General features: G+C 38.1%; 1 protein-coding gene across 1 annotated transcript in view; it reads left to right on the top strand.

The window, feature by feature from the left end:
- The first annotated feature begins 2733 nt into the window (after positions 1-2733).
- The window catches only part of myo7aa (myosin VIIAa), a 40097-nt gene continuing 26589 nt past the window's right edge, over positions 2734-16241 (top strand). The window contains exons 1-15 of the mRNA XM_036214951.1: positions 2734-2838; positions 6535-6648; positions 8722-8874; positions 9821-10005; positions 10295-10416; positions 10884-11026; positions 11129-11242; positions 11439-11507; positions 11597-11681; positions 12764-12840; positions 12972-13091; positions 13286-13428; positions 14295-14505; positions 14751-14886; positions 15087-15193. Of these exons, the coding sequence (XP_036070844.1) occupies positions 2734-2838; positions 6535-6648; positions 8722-8874; positions 9821-10005; positions 10295-10416; positions 10884-11026; positions 11129-11242; positions 11439-11507; positions 11597-11681; positions 12764-12840; positions 12972-13091; positions 13286-13428; positions 14295-14505; positions 14751-14886; positions 15087-15193 (1884 nt within the window). The remainder of the gene's footprint in view (positions 2839-6534; positions 6649-8721; positions 8875-9820; positions 10006-10294; positions 10417-10883; positions 11027-11128; positions 11243-11438; positions 11508-11596; positions 11682-12763; positions 12841-12971; positions 13092-13285; positions 13429-14294; positions 14506-14750; positions 14887-15086; positions 15194-16241) is intronic.

Here is a 16241-nt window from a genome sequence, read left to right as displayed (position 1 = left end):
ATCTGAGGTGGGGAATAGTAGATATAATTAACATGAGGACACAACAACTTCTATTTTGTTGTGATAACGAGGTATTAGATGTTACTTTTATGAGAAAAGAAGTTTTGTAATGTCCTGGTAATGAGGTAGTAGATGTCGTTATCACAAGAAAACAAATGTTGTTTTGTCCTAATATAGAAGTAGTAGATGTCGATATTGGGAGAAAAGAAATTATATAATGTCTTTATAAGAAGGTTGATCTCGTTAACATGAGAAGAAAAATTTTGTTTAGTCATAATAACAGGGCACAGTGTTCCCCCGCATATTCACGTTTCATCATCATGAGAAAGGAAAATTTGTGATGTCCTGATAACCAGATGATGAAGAATATTATTCTGTCATTTTTCTGCAATCTGTAATTTAAATAATTTTCTAACTCAGGGGAGATATTGTCAGTCATAAAAAATGTCCAAATCAGTCATTGTCTTTTGAGGAGAAGGTTAACTGTATTTTATTTGGACGATAGACTGTAAAAAGACGTTTTTTCTTGAAACAAAGGTTGCAATGCAACTTTACCTTGGGGTAATAATAACAATGGACTCCTGGAGGGGTGAAAGATCGGACGATTTATGTACTTGCCAAAGAATATGCAAATAAATGATGTAATTTTAAACATGATATGTGCACTGTAAAGGTAATATAAAAGTTATACATATCTAGCATTTAATCAGGGGACCATTGCATAAGATTGACCTAATAATTACATATGAACTACAAAAAATATGTATAAACTGCATATTTCTCAACCGATCAAAAGTTTTGAACAGCTCAAAACCAAATTCACATAAAGACCTGTCGGCTGAAACCCTCGACGGACATCTGCACCAAAGATGAACTCAAGAAACACGCAAGAATTACAAAAAACTGAAATTACACATGTGGACAATGCGCAAATTCATTCATTCATTCATCTTCTTGTCCGCTTTGTCCCTTTCTGGGTCGCGGGGATGCTGGAGCCTAACCCGTCTACTGATGGGTGACAGGTTGCCAAACCGTCCAATGTGCAAATTGTACAGTGTAATATGGCCTTCAAGCCTTATTTCTTGCCAATTTGCAAAAATAAAAACAAAAATTAGCTATTTTTGTGGTTTTAGTTTAAAGCAACATTTTAAGGGTCCATGACTTCACCACAACCTACATATTATTTTTTTTTTTTTGGTGCAATGCTTGTTTAGATTTTTTTATACATCTGGTTGGTCTACAATTACTATTCATATAAGCAGCACAATTAAGTTCTGATCTTTATTTTATCAAAATTTTAAAATTTAAATATGACCAAACAAAAACTAGGATGCATTCTTAGTTGTAGAAACAGAAATAGAAAATATAATTTAAAAAAGGCAAAACAGAAATCCAACAGATCGTCAGACCTAAATAATTGAACATGAAGCATCTGATTGTTCGCCGTGTGTAACAGGTGCTAGGTGGTGTAATGTTCAGGTGGCTCAGTTTGCCAGACAGTGTATTTACTTAATTAAGTGGACATGTAAGTTACGCAACCTCCAGCCTCCATTCATCTTCACACACAAACACAAGTCAGTCAGTTGCATCTTTACGGCTCAATTGGCTTCAATTCTGTTCACACAGACACAATCGAAGCAGAGACGCATACGTTTATAATCAATATCAAATACATTTTCAAACTTTATGTGAAAATGTTTCACTTCAATTCAAAGTGTTTTGCTTTTTGACCAACAGAGCCTGAAAACTGTGTTCTAACGATCATGTAGAATGTAATCAAAACACATGAACATATATTAAAAAGAACATCTTAACTGATGGAAAAGCCTAGAAAAACAACAAGAACCTCTTATATTGCCAAAAAACATTCAGAATATATATATATATTCCCATTGCCTAAGAAGAACAGGAAAATGTGAATTACCAGACAAACTAAGTGTTGGAGATTTTGTGTGTCTGTGTGAGCAACAAAAAACTGTAATAGTCTGGGGTTTGAATAAATAAAATATTTAAAAACAGATAAAAGTATACGGTATTAGTACAATACAAACATATATGATAAATACATATATATAATATTGTCATTATTTATATTTGTATCCATAAGTTTGTATAATTTAGATTGTATTATAATCATAAACATGTTTCAAACAAATTTAACTAAAACAAAGTCGCTCATCTCCATCCTAGATTCTTGAAGTAAATAATTATATCAAAATATAATCTATATGTTTCTAAATTCAAAAAGCATTTCCCAAAAGTTATAATGCTCTTGCAGTATGAAGTGGATATAGCTGCATAGAAATTCAACACCCTAAGACACACCTGAGGAGGAAGTGGCATCTCGTTGCCATGGACACCGGTGCAGGTGGTGGGGGCTGGGTTAACGTGGGATGAGTGTGTCAGGGTGTTGAGTGTGTTTCTGCAACCCAAACTTTGAAGACATCTAAAACTTTGAAGATGCCTGGATTTTATTTATATTTAATTTTTTTCCATCAAAAAGAAGTTTGATGAGACGACAAAAATTTAAACTAGGATATTTTTTTAAAGAAATTTCAGAAGCCCATCTGGAAACTTTTATGAGCTCCTGTGCCTGTAAGGAACATACAGACCAAACTGAAACTGTTCACACTACGGTTGTCCCATCTGTGCTCCTGACTTCTCATCAAAGCTGGGAATCAAAAGTACTGAATTTTGCGGCTGGGAAGTGCATGTTTCATCACACGGGGGAAGATGTACAAGCGTCGGGACTATGTGGAACTCTACGAGAAGGACCAGGCCAAGTGGGGACTGATACGTAATGTCAACACTGTGATGAAACCCACAACACTGCTGCCGGTACACCACAGGTTTTTGCTCCTGAAGTCATGATTGTTCATTTTTGGAGAAGCTGGTGTGGGGATGAGTGAGAGTGTCATATATGGATTAATAGTTTTCACAGCTGTTTTTATATTCTTCTTTGAACCACAAATCTTAATTGTACATTTAACAACTGCATAGCCTGTGCATTTGTGAACATGAGTCATGTTGTGGTGACAAGAACAGTCAAATTGTGGTTCGCTGTCTCCCTTGAATGACTCAGAGATCACCTGTGATACCTTTGATGTTCTGTCATTCGGCTAACAGTTTTTATCAAAGGACAACAGTAAAAAAATTTTAAGAACATTTTAGTGCATTTATTGATAAATGGTCCAAAATAGAAGTGCGAGTGTTAACAGCTTGTATTATTGGAGGTCAAATTTTCTAAAGGTTTTAGGTTTAGTTTTTATGTCATTTTTGAACGTTTTGTGTTTTTTTATGAGGAAGGTATTAAAAGGTCAAATCAGAATCACCTTGAAGTAAATGGAAAAAAAATGTAGGTGTGTGACAACTAATAGAACTTTAACTTTATTAAAGGGACCCTTATTATAAAATGCTACCAAGACATTTTGCTTTCAGAGTTGTACTGAGAAGATTGGTTATTCTAAAAAACGGAATTACTAGGTAATAAATGTTGGACTATTTTGGGTTCTTGGAGCCAGTAGGTACTTCCTGTTTGGAACAAAGGGGCATCATACATTTATTTGTGGGGGTGGAGTTTTGAGCTCATTTGCTAATAAGACATGATTGACATTGGGCGACAAAGGTTATGGTGATGTAATTTCTGCTTTAGAACAACGTATCAAATTTTGGGAGACCATCATCACTAATGTACGCCACATCAGAGGAATTCATTCTTTCATTCACTTATTCTGATTTGACCCCCATATATTACCAGTTCACCTCCCTAACCAAGGCTGTGTCTGGATTCAAACCCCCAACAGACCATTTACTCAGGGACTATCTAATGTTCTGGATTTTAATACAGTTCTGACACATGGGCACTACTTCTTTTCAATGCAGAATTTGACATCATCCTCTGGGCGAAGTAAAACCTAAAAAAATATGAACATTTTATAAACACTGTATGAATCCCCTGTGTTCTGACATCTTGGATGATTCATGGAAAATCAATGCATCCATCAAACATAATGCATTATGGTCTATAGTCGCCAACCTGGAAAGCATCGATGCACAATGGTTTTTTAGAGACTTATGGGAAATTTCCAGGGCATTAGAGTTAGGAAGGGTTGATTCAGACACCTCAGAAAAGAGGCAAACGTCCCATAGAGTGCAAAGTAGAGAGTGAAGGAATTTAGACACAAAATATATAATCATATATCTCAACAGGGTTTATCTAAATTATATGGGAAGGTAGATTTGGATTGATTTGTTTTCTCATTAACTCTTTAAACTCCAGGATCATCTTGTATGATTCTACATAACATATAAGGAGATTTGGTTATGGATGACTCCAGGAGTGATTGTCAATTTTGATTTAAGGTCAATTTTTAGCCAATTTCCTGGACAGGAAGGAAAAAAGAAGAAAAACAAGCTCATTTTGAGAATTACTACTTTATTTGTTATATGAATAGAGAATACGGCTATCTGTAGTTGTTCTTATAATATTTGTGCAATTTGAAACCCCTTAGATCAGCTGTAAACTCAAAAATAAAATAAGAAGTTTAGTATATTATGGTTATGGGTTTATGTTTTCACAATAACTGCTATGGTGCTGCAAAGGCATCTGGTTAGTCTGATCGAATCACACTGATAAATTCTTTGAACAAAAATGAAGCATGGCCTCTTAATTATTCAAACACACGAGTGATTGATTCAGACTTTGACACAATCAAGATCAATTAGTCGTTGGTGAGGATCCACAGATCCATTTGTTGGGGGTTATTCTTCCTTTGTATCACAGTACAGTAGGTTCAAACCTACGTCTACCTGGCCAATGGACTTGGAGCATCACATGACCTCTCGCTTGGATGTTTTGTTTTTGCCTCAAACTGGAAAGACTTGATCTAGAGTAGACCAAAGACAGTGAACCTGGTTCAGACCAACAGACTTTTCGCCTGAATCTGAATTGCTTTTCAACCCTTACAGCTTCTCTCTAACCCTACATTTATCCCTCCAAGTGAAGAGATATGGAAAAATAGTGTCTTCAAATTCGAGAGTTACTACTGCTTCATGACGTCATCAATGGTCGCCGGTCATCTATGTTAGCGTGAAGCTGCCAGAGCTCAGACATAGCATAACAACATGGGTTTTACAATATTAAAAAGTAATGCAAAACTCATTACTTACTTTTAAATGTAAATTTCATGTTAGCCCACAAGTGTGATTACCCTACCGGCAGGGAGATCTTTCTAAAAAACAAAACAAAACAAAAAAAATTTTGGGCACGACTACAGCTTCAAATACCCCTAGAATTGTAGAAATCGGGTGTAGCCAGAGGGGTAGAAAAGCCTTTTGGATTCTAGTCTGAAAACACCTTTAGTTTTTCTTTTCCTTCATGAATCCATACAAATCCATTCTGTCTTTCCCTTTCTGAGTGATTTAGTACATTTGACAATAATCATAGCATTACTTGATTTAGTTCTGCATTCTTTAAAGGGTCTGTATCATGCTATTCTTAGCCTTTCATAGTAAACTATGTCCATACATAAGATAATATATTTACCTTTGGCTCACTAAATAACATTTTTTTATTTTGAGTTATTTTTGTGATCTCTTTTCCTACCAGGAAGTAAGACGCCTCGATCTCTGAGGCTCCGCCTTTCACTTCTTGTGGGTGTCGCTCATTTCATGACATCAAACTAGAGGCGACTCAGCAGCGTGTCACCCACGAAAACAAACAACACCTGAACTTGTGCAAAGACGGATGTGCATAAAAAATGAATACCTTTGCCGAGAAAATGTGTGTTTGCCCGGGGACAGTGCTGCAACCTCAGGCTCTTCCTGGAAGGGGCTGTTCCCACTTTGTGACATCCCAAATGTGAGGACCCAGTTGTTTTTGTGAATTGGGGAGGGGCTGGTGCTCAGAGTTCAGGTTTTTAGAGGAATGCTCAGAGATGCGTGAATAGATCAAAATGTCACTTTAGGGTTGTTTTTTGTGAGGAATGAACAGTATAACACACTTAAAAGCTAAAATAAAGTTGATTTTGAATTATATTGGTCATTTAATAAAAGTATAATGGTAGAATGCTCAGTGAGAAGAAAGAAGTGATGGTGAATAAAGGTAAAAATCTGAGTTTAAAGTTGTTTTTGTTTTAGAAAACAATAAAACAGACAATTATCTTCAGAGTCTGAAGGTTAGATTTTACAATCAGTGTTTCTTCAAATCTCTACAACTAATTCTCATTAACAGCCCTATAATCACTTTTCAACACAATTGTTTACAAGTTTGGTGTCTCTCAGAAAAACTTAAAAACATTTTTATAGAGGTTTAATTTAAAAAAATATTTCCACTTCTTCACTAGTTTTACGTTAAATGTAAATATGTCAATGACACAATTATTTATTTTCTTTATATAAGAAAAAAAATATCTTTCATGCAGCTAAGCTCATACTAGTTTTCTTTTATTTTTTATTATTATTTAATCCAAACTGGATTTGATTGTTTGCTCACAGACAGCTTGGTGATCCAGTATTGTTTCTACCTTTGTGCAGGGTGACTATGTCTGGCTGGATCTGAAAACTGGTCGGGAGTTTGAGGTTCCGATCGGCGCGGTGGTCAAGCTCTGTGACTCTGGTCAGATCCAGGTGGTGGACGACGAAGGAAATGTGAGTCTTGAAACAAATGTTACACATGTCCTCAACATATTCATAATAAACACCCTCATGTCCTCTTCTACATCCACGAACTTCAACCTCAGCATCCTTTTACTAACATCATCTCAGTTCCTCCTAGATTTGTCCAAACCGTCACAATCTGCTTCCCTGCATTCATCTCCTAAACATCTTCCATGATCTGTTCCTCTGATTGATTCATTCCTGATCCTATCCATCCTAGTCACTTGCAACGTTTTCATTTCTGGCTCCTGTCTCTGCATCAGAGTCTCCAAAACAGCAACACGACTGCCCCCATCACACTCTTCTACACCTTTCCTTTCATTCTTGCTGACACACTTTGGACACACATCACTCCTGAAACCTCACTCCAGTGATTCAAACGCCTCTCCATCACTTTCTCTGGACTTTTGAGCCTAAGTCCTTAAAGCTCTCCATCTTCTTCAATTCTTCTCCCTGTAACTTCACGGTTCCCATTATTGGCAGACAGATAATCTGCACAACCAGAGTCATCCTCATACAACCACCCAATGTTACATTCTTCTCATCCACCAATCTCTTTCATGTGAACAGATGTCTTCACCACTGCACATCATTTGTTCAAGTCCATCACCATCTGTCCTACATTCCTATATTTATTCCTTATCCGTCAGGCATTGCCACAGGTGGTTTGACAGAGAGTTTTATGCAAGATGTCCTTCCTGACACAACACTGTATTTTCAAGGTATAGAGAGGTCCGTAGTTAGATAGTAGCACGAGGACCCACACTGGATTAATCTTATTGCACGCCCTGGGAAGCAAACCCCAGTTTCGTGTGTTCCAGTCCTACATCTGCTTCCCAGTTTTCCTAGACCCCTTATATTTAAAATTTCCATTCTAAGTTTTACAGTCCTGCCTTTCCTTTTCTTTCTCAGCCTACTAACACATTTTCTTCTCCTTTGACCTACTCATCGTTCACCTTTCAGCACATCCCCTCTTGGTTTGCCACACATTTGATTTGTCAGAGCTTCACCCCTGATGCCCTTCCTGACACAACCCTGTTTTTTATCCAGGCTGGGGACCAACACAGGGAAACCTAGACTTGTGCCTCCTTGCGGATACATAATTAGGCAGTAGCATGAACAGTCTTAACTAAGAACCCACACTGGATTCACCTCATTGTGTCCCCTGGGAAACAAATTCAGGGCGCCTGAATCCTCCAGCTGTTTGTCTTCTCCTTCAACTAACAATAGTCCAATTTAAACCTTGTTAACAACAACCAGTCGTGGTGGCCGTGATTGATCCAAGTTCTGGTCATAATAGATTTTATTTTGCATTCACTCAGTCTTGGGACCAGCACACGGTCTGCCTCCTTGTGATCTCATTCTACATTTGATGGGAAGCTTGAGATAAAAATCTCAAACACAAACACAACCGATTGTTTCATGACTGCGTGTTTCAGAAATGTCAAACAGACCTAGTCACGTGACAAATAATGGGACGTTAGCTTTAAACTAAACCCTATACTTAATTAGCATTTTCTTCCAATGATCTTCAGCATTTTTCCTAAACATTTGGGATGGACAGCTATGTTGTAGCACAGACACAATTGTGACACTGCCACACAGAATACAGCAATTCTATCAGCAAAAACTGAACCTAAAGGCTTCACAGTGGTTTTAGCTGTGTTATTTACATTTGGAAACGTTCATAGTTCTAGTCTGAAATGGTCAAGAGCTGCATTCATGTGTGGGTAAGGAATAATACTGAAAAGATGTGTTCAGTTTCTTTCACAGTGCTTAGAAATAGCAAAAAAAAAAAAACTGCCAATGAGGTAAAAATGCTTTTACCAAGAATTATTATTCTAAGAAAGAAAAATGAAGACACATTTTCTTGAAGTGGGATTTTTTTTCTACTGAAAAATCTTCTTGTTAAGACCTTTTTTCTTGCAAGACAAAAATGATTTTTTTTTTTATCTTGAAATGAGTGCCATTTTACTATAAAGATTTAATTTTGAGTGCAGAATACTTCAAAATTGCCATCTCCTCTTCTTTCCTGCAGCATGTCACCTATACTTTTCCCTCCAGGAGCACTGGATCTCCCCCCAGAATGCCACTAACATTAAACCGATGCACCCCACCTCCATCCACGGGGTGGAGGACATGATCCGGCTGGGGGACCTCAATGAAGCTGGCATCCTTCGGAATCTGCTCATCAGATATAGAGAAAAGCTCATCTATGTGAGTATTTTCACCATAACTACCAGGTAGTGAGCATCAAAACACAATTCTTCTTCTTTTTCTATAGCAGCTATCTCTTCTTAAATCTAACCCAACACTTGTGCTGATTTTATCTAAATGTCTTGCTTATTTCCTTTTACTTCCATCATTTTCTTCTTCTCTCTTCTGAAGACAAACTGTGGTGGAAGGGTGAGTGGATCCCTAACCTAAAGCATGACTACAGAAAGAGGTTCCCTTTTATAGCTGCACGCTTGTCAAACCTTTTGAGTCGTAAACTGGAGAAGGAGCGAGTTCGTCATAGTTACTTGTTGTTCAAATCATCTCATTGGACGTATCACGTTTGTGCAGCTCAAGTCAAACTGCTTTGTGTTACTGGCTCAGCTGTCTCACTCCGTCTTCCCGGTAACCAAGTTCAGCCCTGGGTGCATGCTGATTTGTTTCCAACATGGCCGTTCGCTCTCTTGTGGCGAACACTGATACTCTCTCATTGTCCGCCTTCAACATCTGAGCTACGAGAGCGCCGTCACATCATCACCCTCAGGAGCTGGCTGTTACCTCCCTGCAACAACAACAAAAAACAGTGTTTGACAGACATTCGTCGTTGCATCTTTTATTTTGAAGTGCTGAAACTGCACAGAACAGCGTGTCGTAGATGTGAGTGAATGCTCAGGAATGGTGTAGAAGCACTAGCTACGTTGGCATGGCCCCAAGTAATCGGGATAAACGCCTGATCAGAACAGAAATGCGTCATGTAAACACGCCTTTCGGAACACTCTGGCCCGATCAGACTCTTTCGGATCCAAATTTCTTTCCGATCAAGACAGGTGGGTTATACCGATGGTTGATCCGATCAAGCTGCATGTAAACAGACATTCTGATCGTGTGTCATTACCATAATCAAAACTAAATTCTTTAAGTCATCTTAAGTCTTTTTTGTTTTTTGCAGACGTACACGGGCTCCATCCTGGTTGCTGTCAACCCTTACCAGCTGCTGCCCATCTACACCGCTGATCAGATCCGCCTCTACACCAACAAGAAGATCGGCGAAATGCCGCCACACATCTTTGCAATCGCTGACAACTGTTACTTCAACATGCAGAGGAACAACCGAGACCAGTGCTGCATTATCAGGTATACAAAGGTTTGCAATACCAAAACAAACAATACAATATTTGTATCGTTTTTATGAGAAAACCTGAGATCAACACAAATAAATAAACCTTTAGTGGAATCTATTTTTCTTTAAAGCTGAAATTTGTATTAGACAAAATAAATAAAAAATTAAAACGTTTGAAAAAGACTTCTTGAGGTATGGCATGCAAATATATAAATATGGAATAAACCATACTTTTATTGAAGCAGTAGAGTTATAAAAAATGTTTCTAATGTCTTTTCCCGCTTTGACTGTCTGTAACTTCAGTGGAGAGTCTGGAGCAGGAAAAACCGAGAGCACCAAACTGATCCTGCAGTTTCTGGCCGCCATCAGCGGACAACACTCCTGGATTGAACAACAGGTGCTGGAGGCCAACCCCATTCTAGAGGGTGAGATCACATGACCACAACACGGATTCAGGTTAAAGACTCGCACACGATTGGGCCAAATTTGTTTTCCCACTTTTACCTGAGTCTCAGCTGTTTGTCCTGGGCGGGGTCAGACACCTGTCGGGTCTATATGACTGATCACATCATGTTTGTCTAAACCTAAGGACTCTATTGGTCTGGATGTGCCCTCAGGGTGCTTTCACACTAAAAACACTCCTGAACTTTGTTGTTATCAAACGAGAGAACTCTAGTTCATCAAAATAAGGGGTTTGGTTCACCTGGTACAATTCATTTCAAATGAGCTTAACTTTGGATCGAAGATCAAAAACAAAAATTTGAAGTAAAATCTGTGTATTTTCAGCAGGAAATAGAATATGAAGGAGTTTGAATCACTTTAAAAGCCAGAAAATAATTTAATAGCTTAGTTAACTGGGACAATCCGTGTTTTTCATTTGCATTCCTCCTAGCTTTTGGAAACGCTAAAACAATCCGCAATGACAACTCATCCCGTTTCGGGAAATACATCGACATCCACTTCAACAAAAGAGGAGCTATAGAGGGAGCCAAGATCGAACAATACCTGCTGGAGAAGTCCAGGGTCTGTCGACAGGTACGACTCTCTGCAAATGATCAAACCTCTCTCAGGTCGTTCTAAACCTGTAGTTTCAACATGTGACGCCTTCGTATCTTTATGCAACATTCTGTCTTTCAGGCTCATGACGAAAGAAACTATCACATCTTTTACTGCATGCTGAAAGGCATGACTGCAGAGGAGAAGAAGAAACTGGGGCTGAGCAAAGCCACCGACTACACCTACCTGACCATAGTCAGTGATGCTTCATCCGCACACGATCAAAGAGCTGTCATGTACACATACTCAACTGATTAACATTTCAAACTCACTTAACTGGATACAATTATTTTCTATAAATGATAGCATGACTTATCTGTGAGAAATTTGATTAAAAAAGAACAAAAACATCAGAAATCATTATTTCATCTACATTTCTGCGATTCTGCAGGGTAAGTGTACAGTTTGTGACGGCCGTGATGACATGAAGGAATACTCCAACATTCGCTCTGCCATGAAGGTACTGATGCGTTAAATACTTCCATTTTCCTCTAAAGTCATATTGAAACCTCATTCCTCTGGTGTAATGAAGAATTCTGTTGTGTTCAGGTGCTGATGTTCACAGACAAGGAAAACTGGGAGATTTCTAAGCTTTTGGCAGCCATTTTACACATGGGAAACCTGCAATATGAAGGTAGTAAGCTCTTTTATTTCCTATAGCTTCCATGGGTTTTAGAGTTTTCTCAAACTCACCTCTAAGCTTAAGACCTGTGCAGTTTTCCTTTGTTCCTGCTGCTGCTTTTTGTACGGTGGCTCGGAAGTGCCAATCACACTAACAAATGACTTAAAGCAAAAACATGTTAAAGATCACAACGGCAAATAAAAACTTGAAACAATAATAAAAACATTACAGTTTAGAAAAACAAAAAGCTTCCAGAAATTATTTAAAGGAAATCAAAATATTTCGGAAGAGAAAAGTAATTTCCAGAGATCAAAATGAAATGTTAAAAAACATGAGAAACTGGATTAGAAGTATTATGGGACCTCATTGATTAGATGAAGATTTTTGTCTATCATCTTAACCAAAAGTTTTTTGGAAAAAGTGATACTACTTTTGCTCTGTTCTGATCATAAAACCTTTATAAGTATGTAGACTTCAAGAAGGTATTTAAAAACCTGCAAAAGTAAAAAATCAGGAGTCTTCATCCAATCAGTGATGTCCCATACCACCTACCATTTCAGTTTCTCACTGGGTTTAATTTAGATTTTTGGAAATTACTTTTGTTTTCTGAAATGTTTCACTTTTATTCAGCTTCTTTCTTTTTGTTGTGTTTTGATTTCTAAAATCTTACGTCCTTTTTTTTATTAATTGTTTTTCTTTTTTAAATGTCGCTATGATCTTTAATATTTTTATACTTTGAGTGGTCTCTTGGTGTGATTTGCACTTCATGGCCACCTTAGAAATTTGCCTTTAAGTTGTGGGTGGGACTATTGCTGCGGAGCAACCCTACCCCCACTTCCCATCATCCATCTATTTACACGTTCTCCTGCTAGCAGGAATAGAGCGGAGCAGGGAGCTTGTGGCCCGCCTGTATTTTCTACGATCTTTGATTTACAGTGATTTGAATAAAGAAATACACTTTGAGCTTAATTCTCTTCAAATAAATTCTCCAATCATCTAAAAAATGCATCAAGAACATGTTAAAAACACAATTTTCATCCATGCGGGTTTCAACTTTGTTAATTTAGCTCCAGTTTTTTTCCTTTGACTTCCAGCTCGTACCTACGATAACCTGGACGCCTGTGAGGTCGTCCGCAGCCCCCACCTCACCACTGCTGCTACACTGCTGGAGGTAATTGTGTCTTCAAACGGTTGTAGTGACTCCAACATTTACCTGCTAATTATCAAACCTACAATCACTGAGGCTGAAGGTTTTGGTGAACTTTCCGTTGGATTGATCCAGAATTCGTGTGATTTGATCAGGTGGACTTCAAGGATCTGATGAACTGTCTGACCAGCCGAACGCTCATCACCAGAGGAGAGACGGTCTCCACGCCGCTCAGCATGGAGCAAGCTCTGGACGTTCGAGACGCCTTTGTCAAGGTGAGGCTCAAAGCTCATCAGATTAAAACTCACTTTTTATCATGAAATATTAAGACTTTCTTTAGGCTAGTTTCATGTGGCTCACAAATGAACAAAACACTCGTTCATGTGAAAACAAACAAAAAAGGAAACCCACATTTGAACCGTGTGAGTTACAGATCCTGGGCTCTGTGTGTGTTTGTTTGTGTGTTCAGGGGATCTACGGACGTTTGTTTGTGTGGATTGTGGAGAAGATCAATGCGGCCATCTACAAGCCTTCGTCCTCACAGCCCAAAGCTGCGCGGCGCTCCATCGGCTTGCTGGACATCTTCGGCTTCGAGAACTTTGCTGTCAACAGGTGAAAAAAAAACAACACAAAAACTGTTTTAAGAATCTGCAACAAAATAGACAAAAAAAAACCAAATCAATCAAAATCAAATCTAATGAAATATTATCCCAGAAGAAATTTGTCTATAAGAGCATAAAACATACAAAGTATTGAATATGCTGTGCTGGAGTTACGCACCTCTAAGAAAAAGTTGCTGCACAGTAACTCAACATCAGACGAGGTTAAAATCGAAAAAGAGATTTAAAACACCCATAAAACGTTAAGTTCAACATCTAAAATCTGTAAAGTCAGAAGTCCAAAAACACGAAGAAACAGCCTTTAAGATAAAAACTTTTAAAACAGCATTAGTTAAAAATCTTTATGTATATCTAATAAAGTACAACAGTTCATAATTTGGTTAAAATGGACTCCAGTGTGCTTAACCAGACTTGTTTAGTAGTGCAACAGATGTTGGGATAAATTACTTATTGCTCAATAGCGCCGCCCTCGTGGTCAGAGTTCATCTTCACTGTGCGGTGGATTGGAGGGTACGTTCTCGATTCTTTTTGCCTGTCCCCTGATCCAGGTCTCATATACCTCTGGTAGAGAAAAATACTCTGTTTTATTCTCAATTTTCATGGCGTTTTACGGCACGTGACTGTCCCAGCATGCAACAGGGCAATGCATAAGGTGATGTTGATTGTTAAAGTTTATAAGTTCACCTTCTCAAGCCTTCAAATACCCACTGTGATTATCTTTTGATCCAGTTTAAAGCATTCCCAGTGGTCTTTTAAGTACGATGATGCCATTTTTAGCCAAAATAGAAAAAAAAAACAGCATTTTCAGATCCACGATGATCCCAGATTTGTCTTTTCCCTCTCTTCCTCTTCCTCCAGTTTCGAGCAGCTGTGCATCAACTTTGCCAACGAGAACCTGCAGCAGTTCTTCGTCCGCCACGTCTTCAAGCTGGAGCAGGAGGAGTACAACCTGGAGAACATCAACTGGCAGCACATCGAGTTCACCGACAACCAGGACGCCCTGGACATGATCGCCATCAAACCCATGAACATCATCTCTCTGATTGATGAGGAGAGCAAGTTTCCCAAGGTGCACCTGCTCAGTGTCTCCACCTTTAATATTAGATGTTCTCCCTCTGACATACAAGTTTAATTATTTGAATCTCTGCAGTTTGTAAATGACACAATAAATACATTTCACTAATTTTCTTAACTCTGTCTGCTTCTGGTTTGTCACTGTTTTGTTTTAGAGAACAAATGATAAGTTAATCTTAACCAGTTGACTAGTAACCAAAGACAGGAGAGTAGAAACATCATCCCTTCTGCCTCTTGCAGGGCACCGACACCACCATGCTCAACAAGCTCAACTTCCAGCACAAACTCAACACCAACTACATCCCACCGAAGAACAACTACGAGACTCAGTTTGGCATCCAGCACTTCGCTGGGGTCGTCTTCTATGAGACAAAAGGTCAGAGGTCGGCGGAGCAGAGGCTGATTTCTAAATGTCTTTTGCTTCACGCTCGCCACGGACAGAAACACTTGTTTTCATGCAAACCAGATTATTACCAGAGTCGATGCAAAAAACAGGAAGTCAGTTAGGAGAAAAAGTGGAAATATTCTTTGTTCTGCTGAAACACATTTGTTTGTTGTGGTTTTTTTTTTTGGCAGGTTTCCTGGAGAAAAACAGAGACACTTTATACGGCGACATCATCCAGTTGGTTCACTCCTCCAAAAACAAGTTCATCAAGCAAATCTTTCAGGCAGACGTTGCCATGGTAACAGACTCCTAACATCTACTTGCATGAAAAGGAAAAGCTACAAGAGATGCTTTGTGTTTTTATTTTTACACGAGAGATGAACTCTCTGAGTTTGATTCTTCTTCTCTGCTGCTTTTTGTTTTGTTTCCTCATACTGCAACTTTTACTTTGAAAAAGCCTTTTGAAGACAGATTTTAAAGCCGAAAGTTCAGGAAATGAATTCACTTGAACATCAGATTATTCAAAAATGATCATAATAGCAATTAAAAAGACATTATTTTAACCTTTTTGCTTTACTTAAAATTTACAGTAACATTACTTTGTGTATTGTTTGATTTTTACCTGAAATTTATAGATTTATTTTCAAAAATGCAACCAAGTATATCTGAGTCTCCTTTTTGGCATAATCCTGCGTTTTTTTTTCTCTGCATGTTCTTTTATCTTGATTTTTCTTGCATGGTTCGCTGTAACTCAGTAACATTGCTGTCTCCTGTCTCCCTTCTTTGTATTTGTGTGTTTGTGTGGCTTTGTGGTCTCTTTGTGTGCTGCTCTTGCAGTTTCTGTGTGGTTATGCTCCTGGTGCGACAGCTCTTTCCAAGGTAACACAAAAAGTTCCTAAAAGATCTCAGTCTCTTTTCCATTCTAGTTAATCATGATGGACTTCCTTTATATGAAGTTAGAAACAGTGTTCTAGCATGCACTTTTGTGGCAACATTTTTTTGCTAAATATTTAGAAGATTTTCAACAAAAAAACTCCCAATATTTCAGCTTTCAACCTTTACTAATAAAAATACATGAAAGTACTGCCCTCTGGTGGTCAAATTGAAATTTACAAACAGCACTCACTCTTTATGGATACAAAGATATGTACTTATACTGCCCTCTGGTGGTCAAATTTTGAAGTTACAAATTGAACCGTTTTTAGTTTTTCTTTAACAAAAGCAATTATGATGAGAAGTTGTATTTGTTTCATAAGTTAGAAGCAGTGTTGGGACTAACGCCGTTTAAGTATAACGGCGTTACTAACGGCGTTATAAATCAAGTAATTTAGTAATCTAACTAATTA

The sequence above is a fragment of the Oryzias melastigma genome, linkage group LG13 (assembly GCF_002922805.2).
Source record: "Oryzias melastigma strain HK-1 linkage group LG13, ASM292280v2, whole genome shotgun sequence".
Taxonomy (NCBI): Eukaryota; Metazoa; Chordata; class Actinopteri; order Beloniformes; family Adrianichthyidae; genus Oryzias; species Oryzias melastigma.
Note: the sequence above shows the minus strand (reverse complement) of the source record. Positions and strands in the feature narration are given on the sequence as shown.